Below are 27492 nucleotides of genomic sequence, written 5' to 3'. Positions count from 1 at the left end.
CAATATTATTATCTATATCAGGCTGACTAGCGAAATAACCAAATTTGACTTACCTCGGTAAAAATGTATTTTGTATTTGTTTTCAAAAGTGTTTATTCTCTTCTCTCATAAAGAAAATTTTACATAATTTTATAACATTTTATACAAAATTACAAATAATCTTCACATAGGTCTGAATATATTTGAAAATGAAGTGACACATTTACAGAAGAAAAATAATTCACACAAAATTATAGTTTCACATTTTTAAACAAATCGCACATAAAGTTTTTACAATTTCCTTGACCAGCTTGCATATCAATTTCCAATTATTACTTTTCTTTTCCACGATAGTTTTTCAAAATTTCCTTCAGAAAGAAAAAAGGGTTATGACAAAAAGAAAGCAAAATGATATATGATAAAAGAAGAAAAATAATTTAGGTTTAGTTGAAGTTCCCGGTTGACAGTCATCCGGGTACTGCGCTTTAAAGATATTGAATAAACTTATAATAATAATAATGAATTATAATTTGTGACCTGTCCTTGTCTTTTTCATATTTTCATGCTTGAAACATACTCGTCTCAAAAGTGACAGCAACCAGTCCTATTTTGGAGGAATGAATCCTATTTTGGGCCCTTCAAACTAAGTTCGCACTGATACATGTATTCTGAAGGGGAAAAAACTTCAGCATAAATGCAGACATAATGCACCTGATTCTAAACTTGGACACAACAGATTCCCAATTTGTATTGCGGAAGGTTTGGGAGGTTTGCCATAAAGGCAGAAAAGTCTAAGTCCAGTATTAGCTATAAAGAGAGACAAAAGGAGAAAGGAATAGAGGGAAATATGGAAATAATGACATGAGTTGTTTCATTTGAAAAGAAGATTATCATCGAAGCAGCATGAACTTTATAGGAAGTAACAGATATCAAGAACGCATGAAAGAGGATACTAGTTTTGAAAAAACGTGAATAGACCGGAAAGAAAATAGTAAATACAAACGAACCCTGTTCATACAAAATACAAGGATTGTGATAATATTAGATATATTCTGAAAGGAACGATTGGCTATAAATGTCTCTCTTAGAAATAAGAAAAAAGGGTACTCGTTTATTTTCTTCTTTCTGTTATTTTTATTGAAGGTGGTCGATAAAGATTTGTAGAAGGGGATTCATCCTCCTAACCCCAAACCAAGAAAGTTTAGAAAAGGACAAAACATTCTTTCAATTTATCTTGACGACGTACCGGCAATGACCTATCAATTCCAGTCTGCAGCGATTGAAGAATTTGATTGGTTTTCATTTATTAGACAGCCCTATGACTAAGTTGTCCCATCAAAATCGGTCAAGTGAATATTATTACGACGTCAAAAAAGTTGGCTCATGAATATTCATGTTTTGAACAGTTGACCAATCACGCGGTGGGTCTCTGCAAAGGTAGGCACACTCGTCGCGTACTCGACAAGATTGCACATACAAAACCGCTTCTGATTGGCAAAGGCGGCTCCCTTTGATCTCGCAGCTCGTCCACATGCAGCACAGCCGGTATCATGTCAATCAAGCCGCCAAAGCCACGCCTTATTTTGTCACTTCTAATGGATACCCTCCACGGCGAATCCTGAAGAAGAGAAAAGCCAGGGTGGTCGAAGTTTTGTCAATAAAAGCCCACCAAAAGTCCTTTTCATTCGTGATCGCCGAATAAACATTCGCACTTGCGACGTGAAACGAGACTTACGCCGGAGAGAAAAGGAGAAAGTGACGAAAGCACCACCCGGTGTTTAATCTGGTAGTTCTACCAATCTTTTGACTTAAGTTGACTTAGAACTTTTACAAGCAGGCGATCGACACCAGAGAGAGTTCAGTAGGACCAGATTGCGACCGATCCGCATAAGACCAGTGACTCACACCACTTTTCAAGACGTGTTCACTCAATCGAATTTTATGAATCCATTCAGACTCGGCGACCCTTCGACACAGCTCGTATAAATTGTCGGCGGTACCTCAAAACTGAACACATTCAATCGTCTGCGAGTGATCGCCGTATATCGTCCATTTAAATGGTTCTGGAGGTTTTATAAAACGGTGTTTAACAGTCCCTCGGGATCACTTAGTAACTATTTCGTGAATCTTTATTTTTTTCTCAAACTTTGCTTTCGTCAGGCACTTGCATTTCGGTTTGCAAGTTTTATTTTCTTCGTGTAACACGACATTGTCATACTTCGGAACATCCTGATTCGATGTCACTTTGAATTTACAACACGGGAGAACTTCTAGCTGCTGGAGATTTTTGTTATATTAACTTTATCCCAGCGAAAAGCGAAATCGACTGCTGCCTGTCCGAGCGCCCGCGGAAAACTCTCAACCCATCAACGCCACTATGCCTGCAATGAGCGCCGACGCTCTCCGCGCCCCGTCCTACAACGTTTCGCATCTTCTCAACGCCGTACAGTCAGAGATGAACCGCGGGAGCGAGAAGGGAGACCCCAGCGAGAAAGGACTCAAAGTTAGACTGGATGACGTGGAATTGTGGAAAAAGTTTCACAAGTTGACCAATGAAATGATTGTGACAAAAAGCGGGAGGTAAGGAAGTTTTAATTTATTACATTTTTTAACTTGTTAGATTGCTACCATCATGACTATGATTTTTTATCATTTTTAAAGAGTTAGATATTACAAGAATATATATTTTTGAAGCAATGCGATTACCCCAAAATGCGTTTAGACGTTATTTAATTTTTAGGTGTTATTTGATGTTATATGAATGCTCTTATTACATCTCATGGACTTGTCAATAACTTTGAATCTTTTTAAATGTTACAACCTAGACAATAAGGGAGTCGTTCTATGCAAATTCAAATTGTAGATTACTATGAATGAAGTAATTTTCTTAACCACATGTTGATTAGTTTGATAATCTGTATGGTAATGGTGTTGACTTGCTACAATATTCAAACACTTTGATGATGTTGAACAATTTTATGCGGAGATGGTCTTGTTTTTAGCGCATAGATGGACGATAGAGGTGAAATTTCACGTGCATTTGATGAGATGCTTTGATATTTTGTTTAACACTATTTGGTATTTTTTCATAATGTTATTCGTAATCAATTTTTTTATAATTATGTTGCATAGAAGCCTACTGAAGATAGTGTATATTTCTTTATTAATTAAGTTTATGTAAAGTCATAACGAAGTGGCATCGAACTTGGGGAAGTTATAAAGAAAACGACTTGAAACTTTTTAAGGCATTACCTGATGTCTATTTTTATGGAAAACGTCTCCCCACACTTGTTTGGAACTTTCACAGTTTTAAAAGTTGGAAAATATGGTTGATCTTTTGGATCTGTGTATATACTCTAGATTACAACAAAATATAGATGCAGTCCCATCATTGTAGTGATTGCACTTTGCTTTGATTATTAACACTAAACTATTATGGATTTATAATCATGCATAAACTTTAATTTATCTTATTTCAGTGTTATAGTTTTTAAAGAGAATAAACGCAGTTTTCCTCTCCTGTCGCCCTTGGAACTAGACAATTATATGATCTTAAACTTACAGTGTGATAATAATGTTAGTCATTACTCTTTTGTTTTTCTCTCTATAAATTGAAGCCCTTATTTCGTACACAACGAATGGGGTGATATTTCAAACACTGCCACTTGCAAATTTCAAATTAGAAAAGAAAAATGACTGTCATTTTGCCAATAATTTTGCCACCATACTATACTGAAAGTTTTCAGTAACGATTTTTACAATGTTTTGGTCCTTTTACAAGTTTTGAGATTTTCGCCATGCGAATCCTTGCAACGGCCAAGTCGATTTAAGATAACCATTGTTGAATCGCAGACGCTTGTAACTATGTTTATATTTTCCATTTCATTTGTAACATTTTAGGGTGTATTTATGTGATAATCTTTAGATCTTACTCTAAATGCGTAGCGAAACTTTCTTCATCAGATATACTATGGATTTCCTTTTCTTTTCTTTTCTTTTTTTTTGTTTTTTGTTCTAAGAATCATCACTTCGTTCTTATTATTTGATTGTCATGAAAATGATATAGATTTTAAATAAGCAAGTTTGATTACACATTTGCGCTTGCTTCCACTTAAGGTACATAATAGCAGTATGGGCCTAACAATCCTAATGATAGTCCTGTTGCTAACATTCAGATGATTTTGTAATTTATATACCTATATATAAAACTACCCCCGTATAGACATTTTTCACAGTTCGGTCTTCGAAATACACTAAAAAAAATTCTTATTAGACGAGAACAAATAATGCCTTCTCCCTCTACTGTGTTCTTTCTTCAAATATGTAATGTAACGTGCAGAAATGCACGTTAATGACTTGTCAGACTACTTCCAAGATATAGGCCCTATTATAATGTATATACATATAATTAGGCCTATTATATAATTGTATATACAGTATAAACAAAAGGAGCATCAACCCTTTGAATACCTAGATTTCAAATGCACTTTTAAGATGTATAAATGTATGGATATTGCATTTGATTCACGGGCGGATATATTATCCATCAGTCCCCGCCATGAAATGAACAGCTTTAAAAAAAAATGGTTCACTTGTATCGAGTATCTATGTATGTTTGCTAACCCGAGTACACGATTACCGCTTGCCATCATCGGACTTTGTCTGTGAACTTACACCGGGTTGAGTTCCAAAAGGCGGTAAATGATGTAAATCCAAATCCATTTTTTGTTTAAATGTAAATAAGTAATTAAAATGTGTGTCGCCTTGAGAGGAGTTCTTATTTTGGGGCATCTAAATTGTAATTTTGTTTTGATTTAAATTTTCTCAATTTACTCCTATGTTTCTGAAAAAATAGAGAGTGGTTTGATATTGTGACAAAATATCTCTTTGCATGTCGACTTTGAAGAAAAAATGCTTCATTTATCCCATTAATTATTTCACCCATTTGTTTAAAAAAAACGAATCATGTGCAGGAATTACGGGGTAATGAATTACATTATTTTAAAAAGTAATATATCTCGTTGTTCGTTTCTCAAATTGATGTCCATCATAATAATATATCGACTTTTACGTCATAATAGCCAACATTTGAAATAGGTGAAATATGTTCAGGTTACTGTATCATCTTTATCAATATCACGGTTTGACAATGCTTTTACAAAAGAGTATTATATAGACATTAGATAATGTAATACGATTGGATTGGAAATTAATAAAGCATGAACAAAGACATAGTCGAGCATTAACAGATGATGATACAGAAGGGCTACATCCAAGGCACATCTTGACATGCTTGTAGTCCAGAAATATTGAGTTCATAAACACAAGTCAAATAGTTACTTAGTTACAAGGAATCGAGAGGGGGTAATGATAAGGAGAAATGGGGTGGGGCTTTCCAGTATAGCAAACGCCTCAATGCGAAAGACAAAACGAAATGTAGACACAAGGTAGATGTGCATAATCACTTCATGTCGACTTGCTACCTTATGCAATTAAAGTCTCCGAAAAACTCTCATCTACACGATTTGCACGAACACGTCCCACTCTCTCTTCAAATATTCTCCGTCAAAAAAGAGCAACAACTGAATCAACATCGAAAACCTGCCCAGGAATATCATTTCTGAAGATGAATAACGTAAAGCTGTTGGTTTACTTTCTGCTCGAGAATTTCAAGTGGGGATAAAAACTGAATTGATTTTCAAGGGATCTTTCGAAATCAATAAAAATGTGTCTTATTATCTGTATCACTGACACTTTTAAGACGGGATAAGGGCAAATTTAATCGAGGTTAAATTGATTATCCGTATTTCGTTTTCCCAAAAGAAGTATCTTGATTTTGTCAAATTAAATTTAGGGTCGATCTGCGGGGAATTTAGTTTGCTTTCAATTGTGGATGTCTTTTCATTAAACTTGTTCTGACACACTTATATAATGAAACGTTTTTGCTATGAATGAATGAATGAATGAATAAAAGGTTTTAAGTTATTATTTATGCTTTTTGTTTCATATGATTATTTCTTCCTTATAGCTTTTTAAGAAATAAAGTCACTGATGGCATTATTTCTTCTTTTTAATGAAATAATGAACATGTTTTGAAAATTAATGTAAAAGAGTGATTTATTTGAAGGAATATTTAACATTACAGATGATAAATGGAAGCATTTAATATAGGTAAACTTTATCAAACATTTTAAGTTGCTAAGCGATATTTGTTCATTTTAAGCAAAACTTATGCCTATAATGTTCGAAATTATGACATCTGAAGATCTTATAATGATGATGTCCCTTTGTCAAAGTTTCCTAAATTCAGAAAAGTAACAGTCCGTCAAAAGGATTTTTTTTAACTTCATCATCATTTCATTTCCATATTCTCTTCTTCCGTTAGAGTTTTACGATCATCATACTCATTAATCTCTCTGCTCTTAACTACCACCCTTAACAGGCGAATGTTCCCCGTCCTCTCGGCCAGCATCGCCGGCCTCGACCCCAACTCCATGTACTCCGTCCTGCTCGACTTCTCCGCCGCAGACGATCACCGCTGGAAGTACGTCAACGGCGAGTGGATCCCCGGCGGCAAGCCCGACGGCTCGCCCCCGACCACCGCCTACATCCATCCCGACTCGCCCAACTTCGGCGCGCACTGGATGAAACAGGCCGTCAACTTCAGCAAAGTGAAGTTGTCGAATAAACTCAACGGAAGCGGGCAGGTAAGATTATGTTGTTGCTTTACTACGATTTGATTATTATTAGGACCCTGTCTTATAAACAATTACGATAAATCGTAACCTATTTGCTATCTATCAATCGCAATTATGTACATAAGAGATAGGGACTGCAAACTTGCGATTGATAAGATAGGGCCCAGAAATATCAAAGATAGTATCAATAATTATTTCAAAACTATTTCAAAGAGCTATTTCAAAAACCGCTAAAGTCGGGGCTAAAGTGTTTTCTATTTCTAAGCTCACGCTTATAAATCGTATGAGTTTGATTATTCCAAATATATTGTTTTAAAGGAATGTCGTGAATAATTATGACGAATAATAATAACAACTTTTTAATTTCGATTTTTTAAAATAAATGTCCCGATTAATTACTACCCAATGAAACTTAATGGCTATTTCAAACCAACGCACTAAAATATCAAAATTACGTTATAACTCCACTAAATGTACAATATTGATTTCAAGAAGTGTGATATTATTCATGGAAATTAGTCATCTGCATGTAAATAATGTTTGGGTTTTTAAATATTGCCTTCCTTGCGATTAATCATGTATCTGACCATCTGTTGGTCAATTATCTGCCCAGCCATCAGGAGTGATAGTTTGATCATTCTTGAGTAGAATATGATCACGAAAGGCAAAACATTATCCACATTACTCATAACATTTTTCAAACGCCGGTTAAACAAATATGACCATCAAGTTAATCGAGCATTTTTTACCCTGTATTTTTAAGATTATACTTGGTACTCTCTAAAAAAAATCGATTGATCACGGACGTCACTCCTCTGGAGAGTGAAAATGTATTGAAAATAGAGTGAACATTCACTCTTTTCTTCTTAGAGAGCACTCTAAAATCAATCGATTTTCACTCCTAACATGTGATCACGGACGTCACTCCCAAGAAAGTGAAAAATAGAGTGAAAATTTACTCTTTTTTTTAAGAGAGTAGGTAAATTCCCAGGGCCCTATTTAACGTTATACATGGCTCTCCTTTAGCTATAACGAACACGAAGAAAAAAAATGATTTAAATATTTTCATCTGATTAATCATAATTTTTAATTTCTTCGACCACATCTTAACTTTACTCAGGTGATGCTAAACTCCCTTCACAAATACGAACCACGTATCCACATCATACGTGTCGGAGGCAGGGAGAAACAGAGATTGGTTGGAAGTTATTCCTTCACAGAAACCCGCTTCATCGCCGTCACAGCATACCAGAACGAAGATGTGAGTTTACATCCCTCTTAAAGTTTAATATGTATCGTTGTTGTTCTTGTTGTTGTTGTCGTTGGTGGTGGTGTTAATGTTATTACTATACCGTCTTTGAGTTTGATTTGTACTTCTCCGTCAACTTATCCCCTTTTTACCCCTCATGATGATGAAAAGAAATCATTGCTTTCTCACTTTTAGAGGTGCGCAGATATGACAAAATTCAGTTTCGTTATTCAGTTGCTTTCAAATCTACCTACATAATCATATAAATGAAGTATGCATACATTGCACATTTCAGAGAAAAAACATACAGACAACGGAAGTTGAATCTGAGGTGGTTACAACAACAAAAGAGGAAAGAAAAGAAAAGAAAGACAAAAATATTAAGAATTTTTCTCGTGGTACCTTTAACAACATTTTTATATCATTGATTTTTTAAAAGGGTTTTACATCTTGCTATAAGAATTCGTTATTGTCCCGACAACTACCATGGAATAGTCAGCAAGATCAAAAATGTCTATCAACCAGAATAGCAAAATCACGATAATGATTGATAACTAGATTAAACAGACATCAAAAGAATCAAAACGCCTTGACCCAATCATTATTATGACAACCATTTAACGTTTTAAATTTGTGTGTCTATCGTTACTTTTTTTCTTCTAATAATCCCTAATGTATTGAAGCATGACAGAATAAAGAATGATAAACTTTGTATGAGATCAACAGAATCCCTAAAAAAGTCAGGATGCAAAAGAAAGAGACAAAATTAAAAGCTTAATCATACCCTAAAACCACCCGGAAAAGCATTTACGAAAATCATTGATTTCTTTTGAAATTGTTACTAATGAAAAAGAAGTTTTGCTATGCATTTAATTCACGCTTCATTTTTTTTAATGAACAGAATATAGATATTACTCTATTTGATTAGTCGACATAGGTTGAAGTGGACCAGACCCCAAATGTCATTCACAAATTTAATCTTCTTATAATATCATTATTTTGATTCCAACAGAGTATAAATCTGACCGTGCGATGTCTGATTGAAAATGGGAAATGATTCACTTGGGTTCAGGAATATGACGGGGAGGGACAGGGGGGGGGGGGGAGTAAAAATCAGAAAAATCTCTTGACGAGAAAAGAAAGGATGTCAATTTTTTTCACTGAGATGCTTTTGGGATTATTCTTTTGAGAGAGAGAGAGAGAGAGAGAGAGAGAGAGAGGAGGGGGTGGCTAAAGCCACAATTAAGTGGAGGGCATTTTCTTGAGTACAGTACTTAAGAATACAAGATGTCAATTCCGAAGGGGGATGTGCCCCTCCCCCAAAACCGTCACATTAGTCATTTTCACTTGTCTTCAAACAAGTGCAAATATAGAAGTTCACTATTAGTTGGTAGCGGTTGACACAAGAAACCATGCATCCTGTTTTTTTAACAAGTAGCTATTTTATGATCGGCACTCAATAGCAAACTGTCCTTATCAAAGAACTAACACAAGACAAGTACTTCAATAAACATCCACATTGTTTCTTAGCAATTGTCAAAACACTGACAACAAATGTAACAAACCAAAATAAGCAAGTATTTTCTTAAGCTTGTTAGCGGAATCTTCGGGTTTGTTTTATGTGTCTCGATTCATCAAAAAAGGAAATGGAAATAAGCGTTTTTAAGTTTTTGCAATCGAATGGAAGCTAGCGTTTTGTAACTTTATGAGGTTGATTATTACTTACAACTTCTTAAAAAAAAGTACATTTCTTGTTTATCTGTGTTGGATTTTCTTTGCTGTTTTATATAGAAAACGCAAAAGCAAAAAGAAAGAAAAAATAATGATTTTTTAAACAGAATGTTAAAAATGAATATAATATTTTCCATCACAAAATTCGTATTCTACGGCTTAAAAAATAAAAAATAAAAAATAGAACGTTTCAAGTCACACTTTTTTTCTCTCACGACAATATTACAGATTGAACAAACCTGAAACTGAGCTCGGATGTAATAGTTATGAATCGCGGTCGTTTATTTGGTCATATCCCCATCACCTTAAATTGGCTCTTAATTAATGTTTGCACAGCAAGTAATAGAATTTGATTGGTCCGTCTGCTCCGATTTCTATGCTCGCAAAACAAGCTTTGAACAAGTTGGTGGAGGCCTATTGAGCAGCTAGACCACCAAGTTTGCCATAATCTCGAAACAAAGTTGAGATGTTAAAGTTGGGAATAGATGTTTTGATCTGAATAGTGCATGTTCATGTTTTCGTTGTGCTATGACGTTAACAAAATAACGTTGTTTACAAAATAACTGAAATTTAAAAATGAAACATAACAAATGAACTGGTAACTAGCAGCCATGTGATTTACATTACCAATGCATTTGATGATTTGTTAGGAAGTAAACGTCGCTACAAATTATAGACATTAACAAAACGAAAAAATTGAAAAAGAAATGTATATTAACTCTATAATTCTATTAACAAGTAACAGAATCCAGGTACAGGTTCTAGGCAAAACGTGCAATATACCACGGAATGAACCAGTCACGCACAGTTATGATTTTCTGATACATCTTTATTACGACTCACCCAATACCCTATATTCACGCATCTGATGGCCTCTCTGTGCGGTTGTATGTAATATTGTCGCCTCTCTCTTTTTCAAAACATATCCTATAAAGGAATCGGAGAGGATAAAATAGATCTCTTTACACCTCTCATAAAGTGATCAATTCTTTGATCTTCTTCTTTGCCGCTCCGATTTGTATTCAGACCCTATAAAATATTTCTTCCGCACTCTAAATGAACGCACTGGTAATAAAACGTCAATCGTCTTTTTGGAAGTTTGTGGTATACATCGGACAAACCGCCCTTTCTTCTTCTTGGTTTGTTTTTTATAAGCACTCGTGTTTGAAAATAAGATGAATAGAAATAGAGATCCCCGATTGAACTTACGTTTAGGGATAGGCGATGGGTCATAAAAAAGGGAGATTATTCACAAAAAAGGGAGATTATTTCGAGGCGTTTAGAAGTCTGGTGTTGATCCGCGCAACTTTAATCGCGTCAATAGGATCAATCGATCGCACAATGCGTCGCGCAGTTAAGCGGACTGTTGAATGTCTTTATGGACCAAAAATAGAGGCTTTGCGATGAGTCGTAGATTGTTGTAGTTCTGGATGAATGTTAATTTGTCCCTTTTAAGAATCTGTCTTGAAACAATTTCATGACCTGAGTTAAGTAAACTAATCCGAACACAAATTTAAGTGGATTACGCAAGAATCACACATGCATCTAAAAATAAAACGAAAAAGAGAAATTTCACTTTGCTTATGTTATGCTCATACTGTATAGGCGACTTCTGGAAACTTTTTGATCGATAGAAAACATTTCAAAATGAAATCAGTACAAAATGAAATAATACTTTTGATACTGACTTCAATATGAAAAATAAAAAAGGCCTTGGAATTACAACATTTTCATTTTTTTGCTATTTATTAATGTTGCATCCATCATTTTAAAAGTTAAATGTATCCCATTTTGAATACGCTCTTGCTCCTTGGCCCTGTTTAATGTTAACCCGTGCATTTTCCGAGTCTTGGAATATACCCATTACATTGTATTCTTATCTTTATGTTCTTTCTCAGATAACACAGCTAAAGATCAAGTACAACCCCTTTGCAAAAGCTTTCCTCGATATCAAAGACAAGTAAGTATAAACATATTTCATAATCAATATATCATTTCAAAACTCTTATTAAGTTCTGTTTTCCCTTCTCTTTCTCAAAGTCTTATCCGATCAATATTACCCATTACCTAGAAAATATTTGTATGTTTCAAGACTAGTATTGGAAAAATGTTAATAAATGTCTTTCACACAGCTATAAAACAAACGTTTAGTTCTATTGTTATGTCAAAGTTCTTGAATAGATTTGTATATATTTCTTAATGTGTATATTGTTATTATCATTGTATGTTATCTACATGACATTGTCTGACAATAGTAATCGGTCTTTAAATTACAAGAGCAATTTACATGTAAGAAGAAAGTCAACGTCGTTAAAATCGTTTTGGGAATCGCGATGATATATTTTATCACCTGACGAAGTGTAGCAGCTGCACACGAACCGTCGTGATCTTTTAGATCCCTTGTTGACCGTACATTGCGAGACAAACGAATGTCACTAGCGATATTATTTTCGATAAATTTTCTTATTTCCTGTTCATTTTATTTTATTTTCAAGTAGAAACGACGGACATGATCTGTTCGATGATGTGCATGATTTCCAGGGTTCAAAGTATCCCCAATGTAAGTATTCGAGGTTTTCTCTCACAATCACTAAATAGATGGGATATTAAGCACACCCTTTAGAAATCAACCAACCCTGAATATATAGATATATAAATGGATAAATAAATGAATTCATTTATTAATAGATATAGATAGATAGATAGCTGTATAGATAGACAGATGAATAAATGAATGAATAATCATATTTCCAAGACAAAATCATTCTACAATAATATTACACCGTATTACAGATCAAACATTGCATGAGTTAATGGTGTTTTGTTGTACTTCATCCTGCGTGCCCAGTACAAATTTTCCTCTCAATCTATAATTTCGTTGCTCTTTTGCAGTTAAAGTATAAAAAGCTATACATTATTACATTGAAATAGATCAAATTGGAAAGGGGGAGGGTAGGAATCATCATAAAAAGGCGCTAATGATTAGGAAAGGAAAGTCTTTCGAATTCTATGAAATTTCCTGGGTTTATTAAGTTTATCATGTCAATCGAGAATGCAAGTATTCCATGTTCATTTCATGAGATTTCGGGGGTAAAAACAAAAGTTTCAACCGAAATTTCGCTTATTTTCTCATAGTTGGTGGCTGGTTTCTGCCCGGGTCTGGAGCGTTCGGGCCGTCACCCCATCAGTTCGCCCCGTCTATCGGGCTACCGTCCCATGCAGGATGCGACAGGTACGGGGGGCTGAGGGGCCATAGGACATCCCCATACCCACCCCCGCCCTACCACCAGAAGTACTCCGCCGCAGGTAGGTTCCAAAACGATCTTTCTTTTATGGGGGAGGGGAGAGATTCTTAATTTTACTTCTGTATAATTATGTTTAATTCATTATTGGAAATTGTTTGTTAATCATTTCATGTATTCCGATATTTTTCATTTTCTGTAATTTATGGACCACATTTTTCCTTCACCCGCTCTCTCCCACTCTCTCTCTCTCTCTCTACCTCACTCTTTCTGAACTTTTCCTTATCGTTTGTTGATTTCTTATACATAAACACTGTTGAGTATGTTCATGCGTTCTCTTTACTTTTCACCTAATATTTACAATTGATAGCTTGATCCGTACATCGTTTTCAACATTTTTGTCGTATTCATTTGAAATACATTGAAAATGATTCATACTCATATCAACATGATACAATAGATACATACAGTTGTTTTCATGCATTGATTTTAATCTTCAACGATTTTGACAATGTACCCGCAAATGGGAATTCCTTTTTCAAATAATTTATTAACAAACACAATGACAATCATGAAACATTCACACCCAATGCTAGTCAAGAAAAAACGATAATAAGGCATCATTTTCACCAAACAATAACTTTTTAAAATAAATGTTTTTTAAAGCTTTTAAATAGACCTTGGAAAGAAACGAATCGGGTATCCTCCGATTCTTAAATCTGCTAATAACAAGGTAATCAAACCGCATTAATAATGCAAGGCGCTCTACATCAAACGAAATCTTATTGGGGAGACCCTTTCCGATTTCTATAACTCGAACGAGCACATTAAACGGCGACGCTTTGTAGAATTGATGATGACACAGATACAGACGTATGGGACAGTGATTGCGGTCCACAGACCACCCTATTAGCAACCAAACTAAAGCCCGTGTAACAATAAAGAGATATCGTTAAATTAACGCCATAAATTCCAGTCGGAAACCAATGCTGTATATGGGGGGTATTGGTAAATAAGGTGTGACGTCAACGCAAGCTGTCATAAAAAGCGCTAGCCTTTTGACACATTAAATGAGTGGTTTGATTTCAGAATTGAAATACATTTTTTATTGGAACGAGCAGTGGGATTTTGGTAGAAAAAATATCAAACGAAAACATTCCCCAGTGAACTCTGACTTACATTTGAATGTATTCGACGACACCATTTTAAAAATGCTTACTTTGTACTCTAGATAAACCGATAATTGTTTAGATCCAAATATCCTTTCGACCATCCCCCCAAATTCGAGACAGTCATGATCGCACCACTCCCTCTCATTTCTCAAAGTCTGAATCTCTTTGTTTTGTGATTATTTTGTGTATGTCATCCGATTATTTACTATTTCTTGATGAGAAAGTAAGGGTATTACGGTATTACAAAAACATGCACAAACATTAAAATCATACCCTTTTACTCCTTTGAAACTCACCTTTGAATTCAATTTTTCAAAATTCATCTTTATAAAAACTTGAAAATAATTGAATGTTTGGCAGTATCACTTGATAACAACAGCTGAATCGATTTGTTTTGTCGGTGTCAATTTTATAATTGTGAAGAAAAAGTACTAGTTTGTTTAAATGATTTTGTCGTCTGGCTCTTACCAGCACAAATATATATTTGGCGAAAATTGTCATTCTCGTATAGGCCTATATTACTTTGTAGTTGTTGAATTTTTGAATAGTTAGATTTTCACCCCATAACCTAACTACTTGATTAATGTTTAAGTTCGTTGAGCGGGGAATCATATAGCATCCCACAATAACAACGCAAATCTTGTCAAGGAAAAAAAGCCTTTGATCTCGCATCTCACCGCCAATAATTAGTAAACAATAGCGGAGCACATGGCCTATCTCAGCTTTTATAGTTTGGACTTTCTTTGTCGATCTCTTATAATATAAACTGGTTATCACGCCACGCGTAGTAAAAGACAGGCATAAAACTGGGCGGTCGGTTGCCTGTATTCTGTTCTGTTCCCAAACACAATGTCCCGATTATCCAACGGACCTTTTCAGGTTGATTTTACACCGGTCAATTAAAACGAAAATCATTGTCAACCAAACAAAGGGGGCGGCGGGACTTCAAAGGAAAAGGCGCTTTGAAGTGAAGAAAGAAAATAATAGAAATGGGATTCCTTCTTTCTGTAAAGCCCTTAGATGAGTCATGGTGAAATAAAAGATGTTTTATGAGATAGTTTGGAAGGGGTTATAATGTTTCCAATTCCGCTCTGGAGCACATAATGTATCCGTTGGCTTTTATTTTTATTTTTTATTTTGAGGGTGGCAGGCCAGATAGACTTTGTTTGAACTTCCCGATTTTTATGAATGAAATGAACCCGGTAAAATGTGGAATAATTGATCCATTGGCATTCTTGAGACTGGCCTTGTTTACATTGCCAAATTCACGATGTGATTGCCGGTGAGAATGGGTCCAGGGGGTGTTTCACAAAGATCCTAACTTGAACTTATCTCTAAGTTGGACTAATCAATTATGGAAAGCCGTTGGCATTGATGAAAATATTTTGTAAAAGTTATCTTAAAAGGCATAAAATGTTGATTCGAATCATTCATATTTTCTATTATGAAGGAGATTTCATGTTCTTGACGTGAAATTTATAAAGAGTCTAAGATACTTGAATTTTCGCTTTTGAATATATTTTATTTTAAGGCTGCAAATGGCTCTCCAAAATGTTGAAGTCTCAAGAGTTAAGTTCGATTTAGGATCTTTGTGAAACACCCCCAGTATTAGTAATGAATTTAGTAGATTGTGACCCCTGCTATTGAATAATTACGCTCGAACATGACTTGTAACATCAATGTTCCCAGTTTTATCATAAAGTAATGTCAATGACAAGCACCTCGCGCTGTACGAACATCTCTTCAAAATTAATTTCTTCGTTTTCCATCTTTAAAAAAAAAAACCCTTTCATCTTACCCTAATATTCTTTATTTAGGCCCTATACGTGTTTTCCTTCTATATCTTGTATTGTTGAGCATTTGGATTTTATTAATGTTGTGTTTTTGATTCATAAAATATAAACAAGCAAGGATGTGTAATTTTCATATTTTTGTTGGTGCATTATCGGTACATTTGGGGAAGATTGATTTGTTGTACTTACAGTTAAAGTCAAATTATTTTGTTTCTTTTTTGATTTAGGTGCAGGATACGGGGCCGAAGCTTCGGCTGGTCTCTCTAGCAGTATCTCTCTCCTCGCTGCCGACAGCTGGTCTTCTCTCGCTAACTCTACATCAGCAGCTAGCTCAATGCCAGCCTGCAGTCAATACGGCAGCATGTGGCCCTCCACCGCAGCAACCTCCGGGTTCCCTCACGTCAGCTCCCCGCAGTCACCGCTCCCAACCGGCTTGTTCCGAAACCCTCACCCAACCTCGTCACACCCACAGCACAACCTCGCATCAACGGCGCACGGAATGGCTCCGGTAACGAGCGGTCTCCCGTCCGCCGCGGTCACAACCGCGAACTCGTCAGAAGCGCACGCGCTTGGTCAGTCCGTCATGGCGCCAATTTCGGTCCCCATTTCGACCGTAGCTGGGCATGACATGAGCGGCTCGCCTGCCGCTGTGCACTGCCATCAGACCGGCTACCAAGACTCGTACCACGGGGACATTAACGGAAGCTCTGTAGGCTTGGATGTCAGCGGCTATGGCAACTGTCACACATCGACTCATCATCAAAATTCACCTCATCATCAGCTTATTGGGAAAAGTGTTTCATCGTGGAATCCTCTGACCCCACCGTCTGTTTGAGATGAACTCATAAAAATGAAAAGACTTTCCAAGATACGACACCATGTGAACTGATTGTACATTTTGATTTTGAAGAAATATATTCTGTAAAAAGGAGACACTTTTGATTAGAAAAGAGATGGTAACTGAATGGCTGTTGATGATTTAAAAACTTAACACTTTAGAAGATAGAGTAAGTAATTTGTCTGTTCGATGATTTTCAGGCGGAAACGATGCTATCCGCAAACAAATTTCCGTACACATATGGATAGAAAATGATACTAACCAAACGTTCTCATCTCAAAGAGCGTTACATAGCGACATGAACTTTACAAGCAACTTATGTTTTCATAGATCGTAAAGGTATAGCTAATATTGCTCTAAACTTTCTATAAGAGGCTCGATTGATCTTAAAATCAAATTATATTCCGTTCATCTAAGACTTGTGATAGCTGGCTATCGTGCACACAAAAAATCCATCATTATGGAAAACGTATTTAGATTTATTTTTAAAAAGTATATAGTTTCATATTGATTAGATAGTTAGTTTAACTTAAAATATATCCCAGTCGGTGTCAAAGTTGAACAAATGATAAGAATGACCAAGTTTGTCATTAACCTCAACATTCAAGTCTATTTTATTGTATTATTTTAAATTAAATTCACTTAGGAAACGTAGGATATGTATTCATCATTATGATGAACCAAGATGTTGATACTTATTAAGGCCACTTGAAAGTGTTCATAAATTGCGAGGTAAAATTCTCCTTTTTTTGTTATGCTCATTCTTTTTACCTTTCTATTTTAACCCCCCCCCCCCCTTATTCTTCATCTGCTAGGTTTTCCTATTGCTCGTATGTATCTTTTTCTTCGTTTTTTATTGACGTTATTTGTTATTCTTTTATTTTCCCTTTTCTTTATTTCCTCTACGTCCTTTAGTCTTTTTATCAAGATCATCTCTTTCATCTTTCCTATCTTGGTATCGCAATGTAAATCATAGATTTTAATGGGAAAAAATGCTTATTTATAGAATAATCTTCAAGTCAAAATAGACGAATACATGTCGAGTTATTTAGGACGTGTATAAACAGGAGGTAATTGTATTTGCGTATATGACTTAGAACAAATTCCTTGTACATAGGTCTTATGAAATCTTAGCCACTATTTCTAAAATATGTATGTACATATTACACGTCATTATCGTTGTATATAGTCTGAATGCATGTGTATATAATTCGCCGAGATATATATTATGTTGAAGTTGTCAAATTAGAACAGTAATACCGATGTATGAAATTTGATTAAAGTGATCAATGGAAAATGTAAACATACTCTTTGTCTTTGACTTATTTATTGTCTTCTTAATACTGATTAGGGTTTCTAATTCAGTTGATGCTGCATAATGTGTGTTTGGATGCCATGGTTAATCGATGGTATTTTTTGTCGTAATACGGAGTAAGTAAGATTAGAGTTGATGCCACAAAGAACTCGACCAAGCAGCTTGATTATGAAGGGTGGGTGATGAGCCCATTTATTTGTTGATCATCTATACATCAGCAGTAATAGCAAACCATGCAAATTAATCCAGAAATGACAAACATAATTATACAAGCATAGATTCTTATCAACATGTATGAACAGTCGATTTTGCAGGCACATCACATATATGTGAGACAACAATGTGGGCGAGGTAACCAGACAGTAAATTATTAAACTGTTGGTTTACAATATCAATATAAAAATTACTGTGGTATTAATGTACATCAATGATAATATAATAATAAAGATAACCCCGAAGTCTTTAATTAGCACATAGTATATGAAAGCATCTTCAAAATGCATTAATTAAACAACACAACATTTGTATATAATGTGTGAGGGAGGTATGTGTGCGCGCTTGTGTTTCTGTGTGAGCGCGCGTGTTTCTGTGTTTCTGTTGTGTATGGGGAGGTGATGATCATGTGAAGAATGATGGTAGTGATGATTGGGTCTAGACATATATTTATGTTTGTGGTGAATCGGAATAATATTTATTTAATGCTCTTTACATATCTGACTAAATTTCTTGCAAAGTATAAATACGAATATAATACTTTATTATGTAGATACATAACGATAAACAATGTATCTGCCATGGATAAATAAGAGCGAGAGAAATCGAGGGTTTTATAATTATGTATAGTGATAAGATAAAAGCCTCACGAAAAGATGAGTCAAAGAAAATCTTTGCCAGTTTTTTTGTTTTTTATTGTGCAAAAAATGCAACAAAGTGGTCAAAACTTATCAGCTTTGGCAAAATATTTTAAAATTTGATATAGGATTCATATACAGGGTGTTCTTTAAAAGATATGACATTTCGTAGTTTTGAAATGGATGACCTTTTAATTTCGGTTAACCATTTGAGGAACACCCTGCATATCTCAACGTTGTTATTACACAATATTGAGTGTATAATATCAGGAGTTTTGCCCCATTTCAAATGAACTTAAACTAGTGTAAATGGGACGTTTTCCTGTCATTAAGTGTACAATATTCCTTACGAAAGTGTACAAGGGTATCTAAATGAAGATATTATTGGCATGAAGTAATGTTTTTTCTTTTGCGTAGCCATTTTCTTGATAATGTGACGTAACATGTAGACAAAATTGTTCGTGTACCATGCACCGAGCTTTAGTTGGATATACTTTTTAATTCAAAATAAAACCTTTACTTTTCAATGAGGGGAAATAATAGCTGAGAGGGTTAACAATTATATTTGGTGAAAAATATGTAACAGGGGAACGATAATAAATCATTTATTTAAAAGTACTAAAGTACAACAATTAACAAATCTCTTGCATTTATGGGAAACCTTAGAACACCCCAGAGGAACACCCACCTATTCATTCAATTTGCGTTCTGACAATTTCTTATAGTACAAAGGATAATAGCAAGTATATGAATTACTTCACCATCACACACACATAGGAAAGAAGCATCCATAAATTAGAATACATTTACTTGATAAACGACATCGCATAGTACGTCATGTTATCAAGAGAATGGCGATGCCCATGTCGTGCTGAGAATCTGTACATTATTCTTGCGTTATACGTATCTCATACACTAGGAGAATCGTTTGATCAATTGGCAGAATACAATAAACCTCTGGGAATAACTAAGGTTATTTTTTTAGGGTGAAGTTTCCTTTAAATTCATATTGGCAAGGTATTTACTTCGAGCATGAAAGATGATTATTGAAACCTTATAAAACCCGAACGCTATTAAACAACCAGCTTAAAAAGTGATCTGAGACTGAAACCTCCATGAAGATGAGTATATGTCAACCGCCTGGATTCGTCTCTCTGCTTGGATATTATTTCAAATTTAGGCCTACGACATGAATCGTTCCAAAAAAGGGCCACAACTTAGTGAGGAGTTATAGTGCATTGATTATATTAGTGCAATATCGGCACGCATAAACTTTCAGGACAAGATATTTATATAGGGCTAAAGTGATCCCAAACATTGTTTATCAAAATGGCAACAATAATAAATATCTGACATTGTTCTAATACTATTCAATGTCTCTGAAAACAATATACATGGCTAGAAACTTAGTTGAAAAGTTGAAATATGCAACATTTTAATCGCACTTCGAACCTCTCAATGTGTTGCCAATTTAAGAATTTTAAGCCTTATTTCCTTTTTTTGTTAATTCCTGGTATCGAACGCAGTATGGTTATGCACAGAGATGGGTACATTGTGTGCAGAAATGTTTACCCTTTCTAGTCATTCATCCGGTATAATTTTTTAAGGCTCTGAATCGAACGTTATTAAGCCAAAACAAAAAATGTGGAAGTTTTCATGAAAGGGTTTAAGAGAAGAAAAAAGTTTGTAAAGAGCTTTCTCCTTAGTTTGTTTTAGGGGCCATCTACTATACAAACCTGATCTCACCTGGGCTTTATTTACACGATGACTAATTCAAACTTTGTCTCAGGCTCTTCTTCTCTTTACGATGTATAGCCTCTTTCCTTTTATTGTTCCCGGGTTCTTTGACGTACCATTTTAATTCCTTTTAACGTAATTTCCCACTGTTTCACACGATTTCCTGATGGACCGTGTTGACTTGACCCAAACATTTTATTTTGTTCTCTCCTAGCCCCCCCCCCCCCCCCTTTGCAGTCAAAACGATACAGTTGATGAAAAGAGGCGCTCCTTTTGCAGTGCGCGGAATGTTCTAATTGTTCAGCTTCTTTTGATAAAGCAGAGATATACGCCTAATTCCCTTTCTAGAACCCTTTTTTATTTGCCCTAGTGAACCCACTATGGAACATCCATTTTAGGAAAGCTTTTTTTTTTTAATGTCACTTTTCATCATCTTCGTTTCAGAAATCTGGTGTTTTAAATTGAATTAATTGAATTTTGTCTCGCCTTTGAATATCACACAATATCAAAGAGCATTTCTACTCTTTCTAAATATGAGAATGTAGCTTCGAAATGTGTAAGTTCTCAATTACAATATTCATGATTTAAAAAAATAAAAACAATGAAGAAAAGTGAAATGTCAAAATATAGTTTCCTACATGTACGTAGCCATTATGATGGTATCTAACTCTGTTTGAGGTAAAACTTGTGAAAGTTATCTTTGAATATTGTCAACACCCCCCCCCCTACAAATGCTTGTTGGTCATTTGGCTGAAAAATTTTCGAAATAAAATGACATTTTAATAATACTATAGTTACTTTAAGTAGTTGAAATAGTTTTGAATTGAATTGAATTGAAATGGTATTCATTATTGGACTGAATTGCATTGAGTTTACAAAGTAAAATCAGTCATACAATAATATGAAGGAGAAACAAGAGAGAGGGAAAGAGAGAAGGAGAGACGAGATGGGAGAAACAGCGATATTGGGGTAGAGGTGATACAGTCTGGAGGTAGAGGAAGAGGAAAAGTTTGTACATTACGTGAGTGAGTTGATTGATAATAATTGATAAATAATCATCTGTTATAGTGCCATTTCGGGTATGTTGTTGGTAGTCTTTACCTGCACCATATCTATCAGCATGCTCCTTCTATTCTTGAAAAATATAATACTTTGGATTTCCTGGAGCAACATTTTTGTAGAAGGTGAGGAAAGAAAGGAATCAATGAATACTGTCACGCCTTGAAAATAACCTGTTTACACCTCTATATACACCTGCAAACGTTTAGGGGACATTGAGATAATGGAAACAGTTAAATTGAAAGCCCAAGATGGCCTTCATTGGTTCTCGTCTACAATTATCTTTATCCATTTCGACGAATATTTCGGTTTAAAAAAAAACACGTATAAAACTGGTATTAAGAAAGTGGGGCACTTTTATTGGGCAATTTAGTTTGGTTTCATTGACATCGTTCTTTACAGCCGGATATTTTGTAACCAGTACTTTTGTTTGGGGCAATGTGATTGGGATTTTGACACCTTTCTCGGGGGTTGAAACCAGCTACATGGGGGTAGGAGAGAAAAGAGGTGACGAAGCGAGACTGGACTTGAATGAAATTGAAAGGATGGAATGGGCTATCGGAGCTAAAGTGATCCTATTGTATCGCTAACTAGCATAGCTTATCGTGAAAACATCAATTAAAAAGAAGAATAGCGGTGGGAACGTGTTCCCCCCTCATCCGCACCAGGTATCAATACACGATCGGCCTCGTCGAGATTTACCCCACAAGACGAAAGAATAACCCCCTTTATCTTCAACAGGAATCCTAAAGGGAGGGTCAGCCTTTTGGGGGAGAACAAAAATCCCCAACAATAGATGAGGCGAGGGAGGACGTGGAGTGTGGGTGAGCGATACTAGAAGTTGGGTGGTATTTTTTTTCTCTCTCTCCTCTCCCCATTTCAGCGAATACGTATGTGGCGAAGCATGGGTACATACATTGAGAGGGCACTGAAATCATACGTGGCGCAATTTTTTTCTTCTTCAATGAAGTTGAAAAAGGGTGTGGGTTTGGAGGGGTGGGAGGAGTCGTATCGCCTGTCATGTACCTTCCCCCGCTCTGTTTTATTTTTATTTTACCCCCATTTGATTCGGGGCACGTGCCCCCCCCCCCTCATTGCCCCAGGTCCTACGCCACTGACTGAATACCACGCACAATCTCGGCTCTCCCACAAGCGTTATAAATCTGTTTATTTTGTCCCCCTTTTTTTTCAAAGAGTAAAACCTATTTCCACCACGTCCATGATCGCTCACAAAAGAAAAATAAAAAGCCTGAGTGTTTCGGACTCCTTGACAGTTTACTTATGCCAATAAGCCGAGGTGGTGGTGAATCGTAATTCAGAGATTTCTTCCCCCAAAGTTTGCCGACTGGATGACAGAGTCAGAATCCAACTCCACATCTCCCTTTCCCTTTATATTTTTCATTTATCTCCCCCTTGCTTTACTCTTTACTGAGTTTCTCTCATTACATTTTGCACACATTATTACCGTCACGTGCCATTGTCGGTAAATTCTCAGCCGTTAAACTTTTTTTTTTACTTGATTGATTGACTGGCACACGATTATTAAAGTGGTCATAACATGTGGATTACTCTCATAAGATGATTTAAAAATCACAAGTGTTTTTCAAATAAAAAGTGAACGTAATTTCCTCGAACCTTTCGATGATCAACAACAACGGCTAAATTGTGCAAAGTATAACCATGGAAATGTTTGTTGGGGTATCTTTTTCCCTTCTCAACTAGCATTGTTTTTAGTCGGTCATTAGTGATCAGTCATAATAGCACTATTTCTCTATGGCAATGTAATTATCCTTGAAGTCACAACATTTTAAATAGAGGATACAATTATATTTTTTACCATTTAAATCCTGTAAATTTATGTTGAAGACAATTTGTTAGTTGTTATATATTAACAATTCTGATTGTTTTTATTTAGATGTCTCAGTAGAGGGGGTCCTGGTATTTTGGTTCATACGCTTGACTCAAAATACAAGGTTTGAGGCCGGGGTTCGAATCCCCGGACCCCCCCCCCCTTAACAGGGAGAACAGCAACTGACGCTGATGGTGCTTCCATTGGTTAAACAAAATTATGGTGAAATGATTATAAAGTAGTTTTAATTATTGTTTGTTGCTAAATCTGGAATGGAAGATTGTTTTATAAAATGTGTTTTTACAAAAATAAGGTATTATTTTGATTAAGAAAATAATATTTTTTATCTTGATCCTCTTCCTCTGTCTTGTTTTTCTATGGTATGAAATCAATATTTATGCACCAGGAAAGTTTCAATAGGTTATTTCTATATGCTCTAAACACTCTTTGCCCAAACCAAAGGCACTATTAAAACTAGCGCGTAGACTTTCGAAAACTCAATCGAGGCAATTTTAATCGTCTTGCGCATCACCTGTTGAATTTGCGAACAAATACAATGACGTATTATGTAACTCGAAAACGAATCCTATGGAATATACAGAAAAATATTCAAATTGCCCTTGGTATGATTTTACGAATTTTATTGTTATTGCATTTATTTTAAACATATGCTTTCTAAAAAACGCCCCTTCACATCAACTTGAACGAAATGCAGGATGAAAAAAGAAATCAAATTCCTGTCGGCCTTCTCCCGGACTTTAACGTGCAACTCGAAATCGAATTCTATGGATTATGCAGAAAAGTATTCAAATTGCCCTTGATATAATTTTACGAAATTATTTGTGATCGCATTTATTGTCAATATATAACCTTTCTAGAAACACCCCTTCACATCAATTTGAACGAAATGCAGGATCGAAGAAAAAAAAAATCAAATTCCTGTCCATTCATTTAAATTATAAAAAAAGGAAGTTTCGACCGGACAGTAAATTTTACCCTAATAGCCTTGCCTTTGATACGAAATTATTACATTATTTTGTGTCAATTATTACATTGATATAGATCTTGTGCATGCTTATCGAAACGGAAACAAATGAAATTAAAAAAATAAATCAAATCAAGTATACTTTACACAAGCTACTGGTGAAATTTATCTTTTATGTACTATTTCTGAAGATTGAACAGCAGAGTATACAATATTTATATGGTATACGGTACGTGGGTAATTTGCAAGATACGGTGTAGATATCTATTATAAAGCACCTGTAATGTATTGTGTGGTGGGTTTCCTTAACCCTGGGGAATTACTTTGATTCATTTGAATTAAAAATAACGGAAGTTTTGACCGGACAGTAAATTTGACCAGGGCAAACAGACGAGTCACAGTCTTAAGCTCCCGCTAAATCAACCCATGAAGGGGGGGGGGAACAAATGTTATTCTCTCTTTCTCTCTCTCTCTCTCTCTCTATCTCTCACTCTTTTTTTTTTCTCTCTCTCTCTCTCTCCTTTTTCTCCTCTTTCTATCCCCCCCCCCTCCTTCCTCTTTCTCTCTTCTTCATGTGTCTGTGCGTCCGTCTCTATATATCTCTTACCTGTACCTTTCATCCGCCACCCCTCCATCTCTCTTTCTCTATCTCTCTCTCTCTCTATCTCTCTTTATCTTACACACATACAAACTCACCCACACACGCAGGCACACACCTTCTATCCTTCTCTCTTCTTCATAATTATGTCTATCTATGCGTCCGTCTCTATATATCTCTTATCTGTACCTTTCCTCCGCCCCTCCATCTCTCTCTCTCTCTCTCTCTATCTTACACACATACGTACGAACCCACACACGCACGGACACACATCCTATCCTTACCGCTGAAATTATATGTATCTGCCTTTATATGTCTGTATCTCTCTCTCTGTCTCTCTCTCTCTCTCTCTCTCTCTTTGGTTCTCTTGTTCACTGAGTTTCACTCTCTCTCTCTCTCTCTTCGTTTCTCTCTTCCCCTTTCTCCCAATCCATTCGGCCACCCCACCACCAACACCGCGACGACACACAACCAACGAAAGGGTATAACTCGGAAACCGCCACGCCCATTGTTCTGGGCTCTCATTTGCTCTTTTGTTTGTCGATCGTTTAATTTGCTTTGCACCTGTGTGGGAGAGACAGAGAGAGACAGAGAGAGAGTGAGAGAGAAAGTCGAGCCCATTCAAATATTCGGTAGCTCAGGTGTGCGGTGTTTACAGTAAAAAGATTCCGAGCATTGCAGCAGACAATGGTATATCTCTTTAACTTTTGACTTTTAATTGAAGACTCGTTATAAAAGGACGTTTCAACCAGGTAAAGAAGAGAGAGTGGGTCTGTTCACATTATAGCTATTTATCGAGATGAGGAGTGTTCACAAATGTTTGTAAAGTTTGAAACATTTTCTTCCGATTTGCGCCCAGCATTCTATTCACATGTTTTTCAGCGCATGTTGTATATTTCAACGACTCAAATTTATCTAAGGAATTATGATTTTATATCTTGAATTTTTTGATAGTTCATCAAGTAAATAATGTGGCCTTGAATCACGTAATGTTTTGTATCGCATAATGTAGATTATTTTATTTTTTATGTATGACTTAAATAAACGTATTCCATTATGATAGCGCTCCTTCAGAATCTTTATAATTTTTTTTTCTTCTTTTCATACAACTAAATGGGTCTAGTCTGTCAAGTGATGTATTTTTAAATAACTTTTAACAATTTGGTTAGAAATATTCTTACAATACCTCAAATTTTATTCCTCAATTTCAATGCGACAAATAAACGTACATTATGTAAGAAAAATACAAAAATAAAGGCACATCATTTTGCCCTTTCTCTTTATCAATAAAATGTAGACATTTTTCATCAGCCTTCCACATTTGGCTAACCTATGCTTTAAGTTTGTCATCATAGAATTGCCATGTCTGGACTGATGTCTTTATTCATAATGACGCATTGTGATCGACTTGACCTTAATCTAACTGTAAATCTCTACATTATTGTATACAGCAGACTGTCAAATGGGTGTTATCCAACCCCAGACGACATTATCAATAGTAATACCAGGGATGATGGTGGTGAGATTTTTAATTTTCAATTGAAAGAAGAAGAAGAAAAGAAAAATAGAAAGAGAGGTATATAATTGTAAGGAGATAAGGAAACGCATGTTTATTTATGATAACAAGGAAAGAAGAGATGACTTTAAAAAGAAAAAAATGTAAACGATTATCATTTAGCAAAAAGAGAAAAGAAAAAGAAGGAGAAAGAAACCATTTTTAGACGATTATTCTAACGATAATCCAAGGATTGCGTATAAGTCCCAGTTTAATATACTTTTCTTCAAACTATTAGGTCCGTTTCTTTTGCTCAAATTTGAAGGAACGTTGAAGATTTCAAATAACTTAAAACTTCGAATTATCATGGATTATTTAATCTTTGTATATCTTAACAAATAAAATCCACACATTTAATCGCAAGTGGAGTTTATAGCTCCCAACTAAATTTAAATACACAAACTAGAGATATAGATATATACGTGCTTGAGTACAACAATTCGTGTAACTATACAGGCGTGGGAAATACGGAAAAGAAAGTGCTTCACCACACAATTACAAGTGGTATTAGAATTACTCGAAAATGGAGGGAAAAACTAACAGCAATTAAGCAAGAAAAATCATTGAACGATAACAAATAGCCCATAAACAATGGGGCGTTATGATAACTGTTTTGCAAGCTTATATTGATTATTTTCCGCATCTAGCTTCAAGATCATAGCTCGTGCCAATGAGGTAGGCGGACGGACCCGGCGCAATTTGAATGGGATTCACACCCTTTTGTTGCTCCTTGCACCCGTATTAGCTTTTCAAGTGGCTGACAATGAAATGAATAAACAAAAACCTCTTCCCTGTTTAATCAACACGTTTGGGGTTTAGATGGAAGGGGCGGGGCAGTGGA

General features: G+C 35.5%; 1 protein-coding gene across 2 annotated transcripts; it reads left to right on the top strand.

The window, feature by feature from the left end:
• The first annotated feature begins 1588 nt into the window (after positions 1–1588).
• On the top strand, positions 1589–18006 carry LOC576774 (T-box transcription factor T homolog). 2 transcript variants are annotated; one of them, XM_030994545.1, is made up of 7 exons: positions 1589–2559; positions 6422–6686; positions 7798–7938; positions 11556–11617; positions 12156–12217; positions 12793–12963; positions 16092–18006. In XM_030994545.1, exons 1-7 carry the CDS (start codon positions 2357–2359, stop codon positions 16697–16699), a joined length of 1512 nt encoding a protein of 503 aa, XP_030850405.1. In that variant the 5' UTR covers positions 1589–2356; the 3' UTR covers positions 16700–18006. The 2 variants fall into 2 exon arrangements, with proteins under 2 accessions (XP_030850405.1, XP_030850404.1); XM_030994544.1 differs by having other exon boundaries at positions 12153–12217.
• Positions 18007–27492: the final 9486 nt, after the last annotated feature.

Source organism: Strongylocentrotus purpuratus, unplaced genomic scaffold (assembly GCF_000002235.5).
Source record: "Strongylocentrotus purpuratus isolate Spur 01 unplaced genomic scaffold, Spur_5.0 spur5_scaffold_21, whole genome shotgun sequence".
Lineage (NCBI taxonomy): Eukaryota > Metazoa > Echinodermata > Echinoidea > Camarodonta > Strongylocentrotidae > Strongylocentrotus > Strongylocentrotus purpuratus.
Note: the sequence above shows the minus strand (reverse complement) of the source record. Positions and strands in the feature narration are given on the sequence as shown.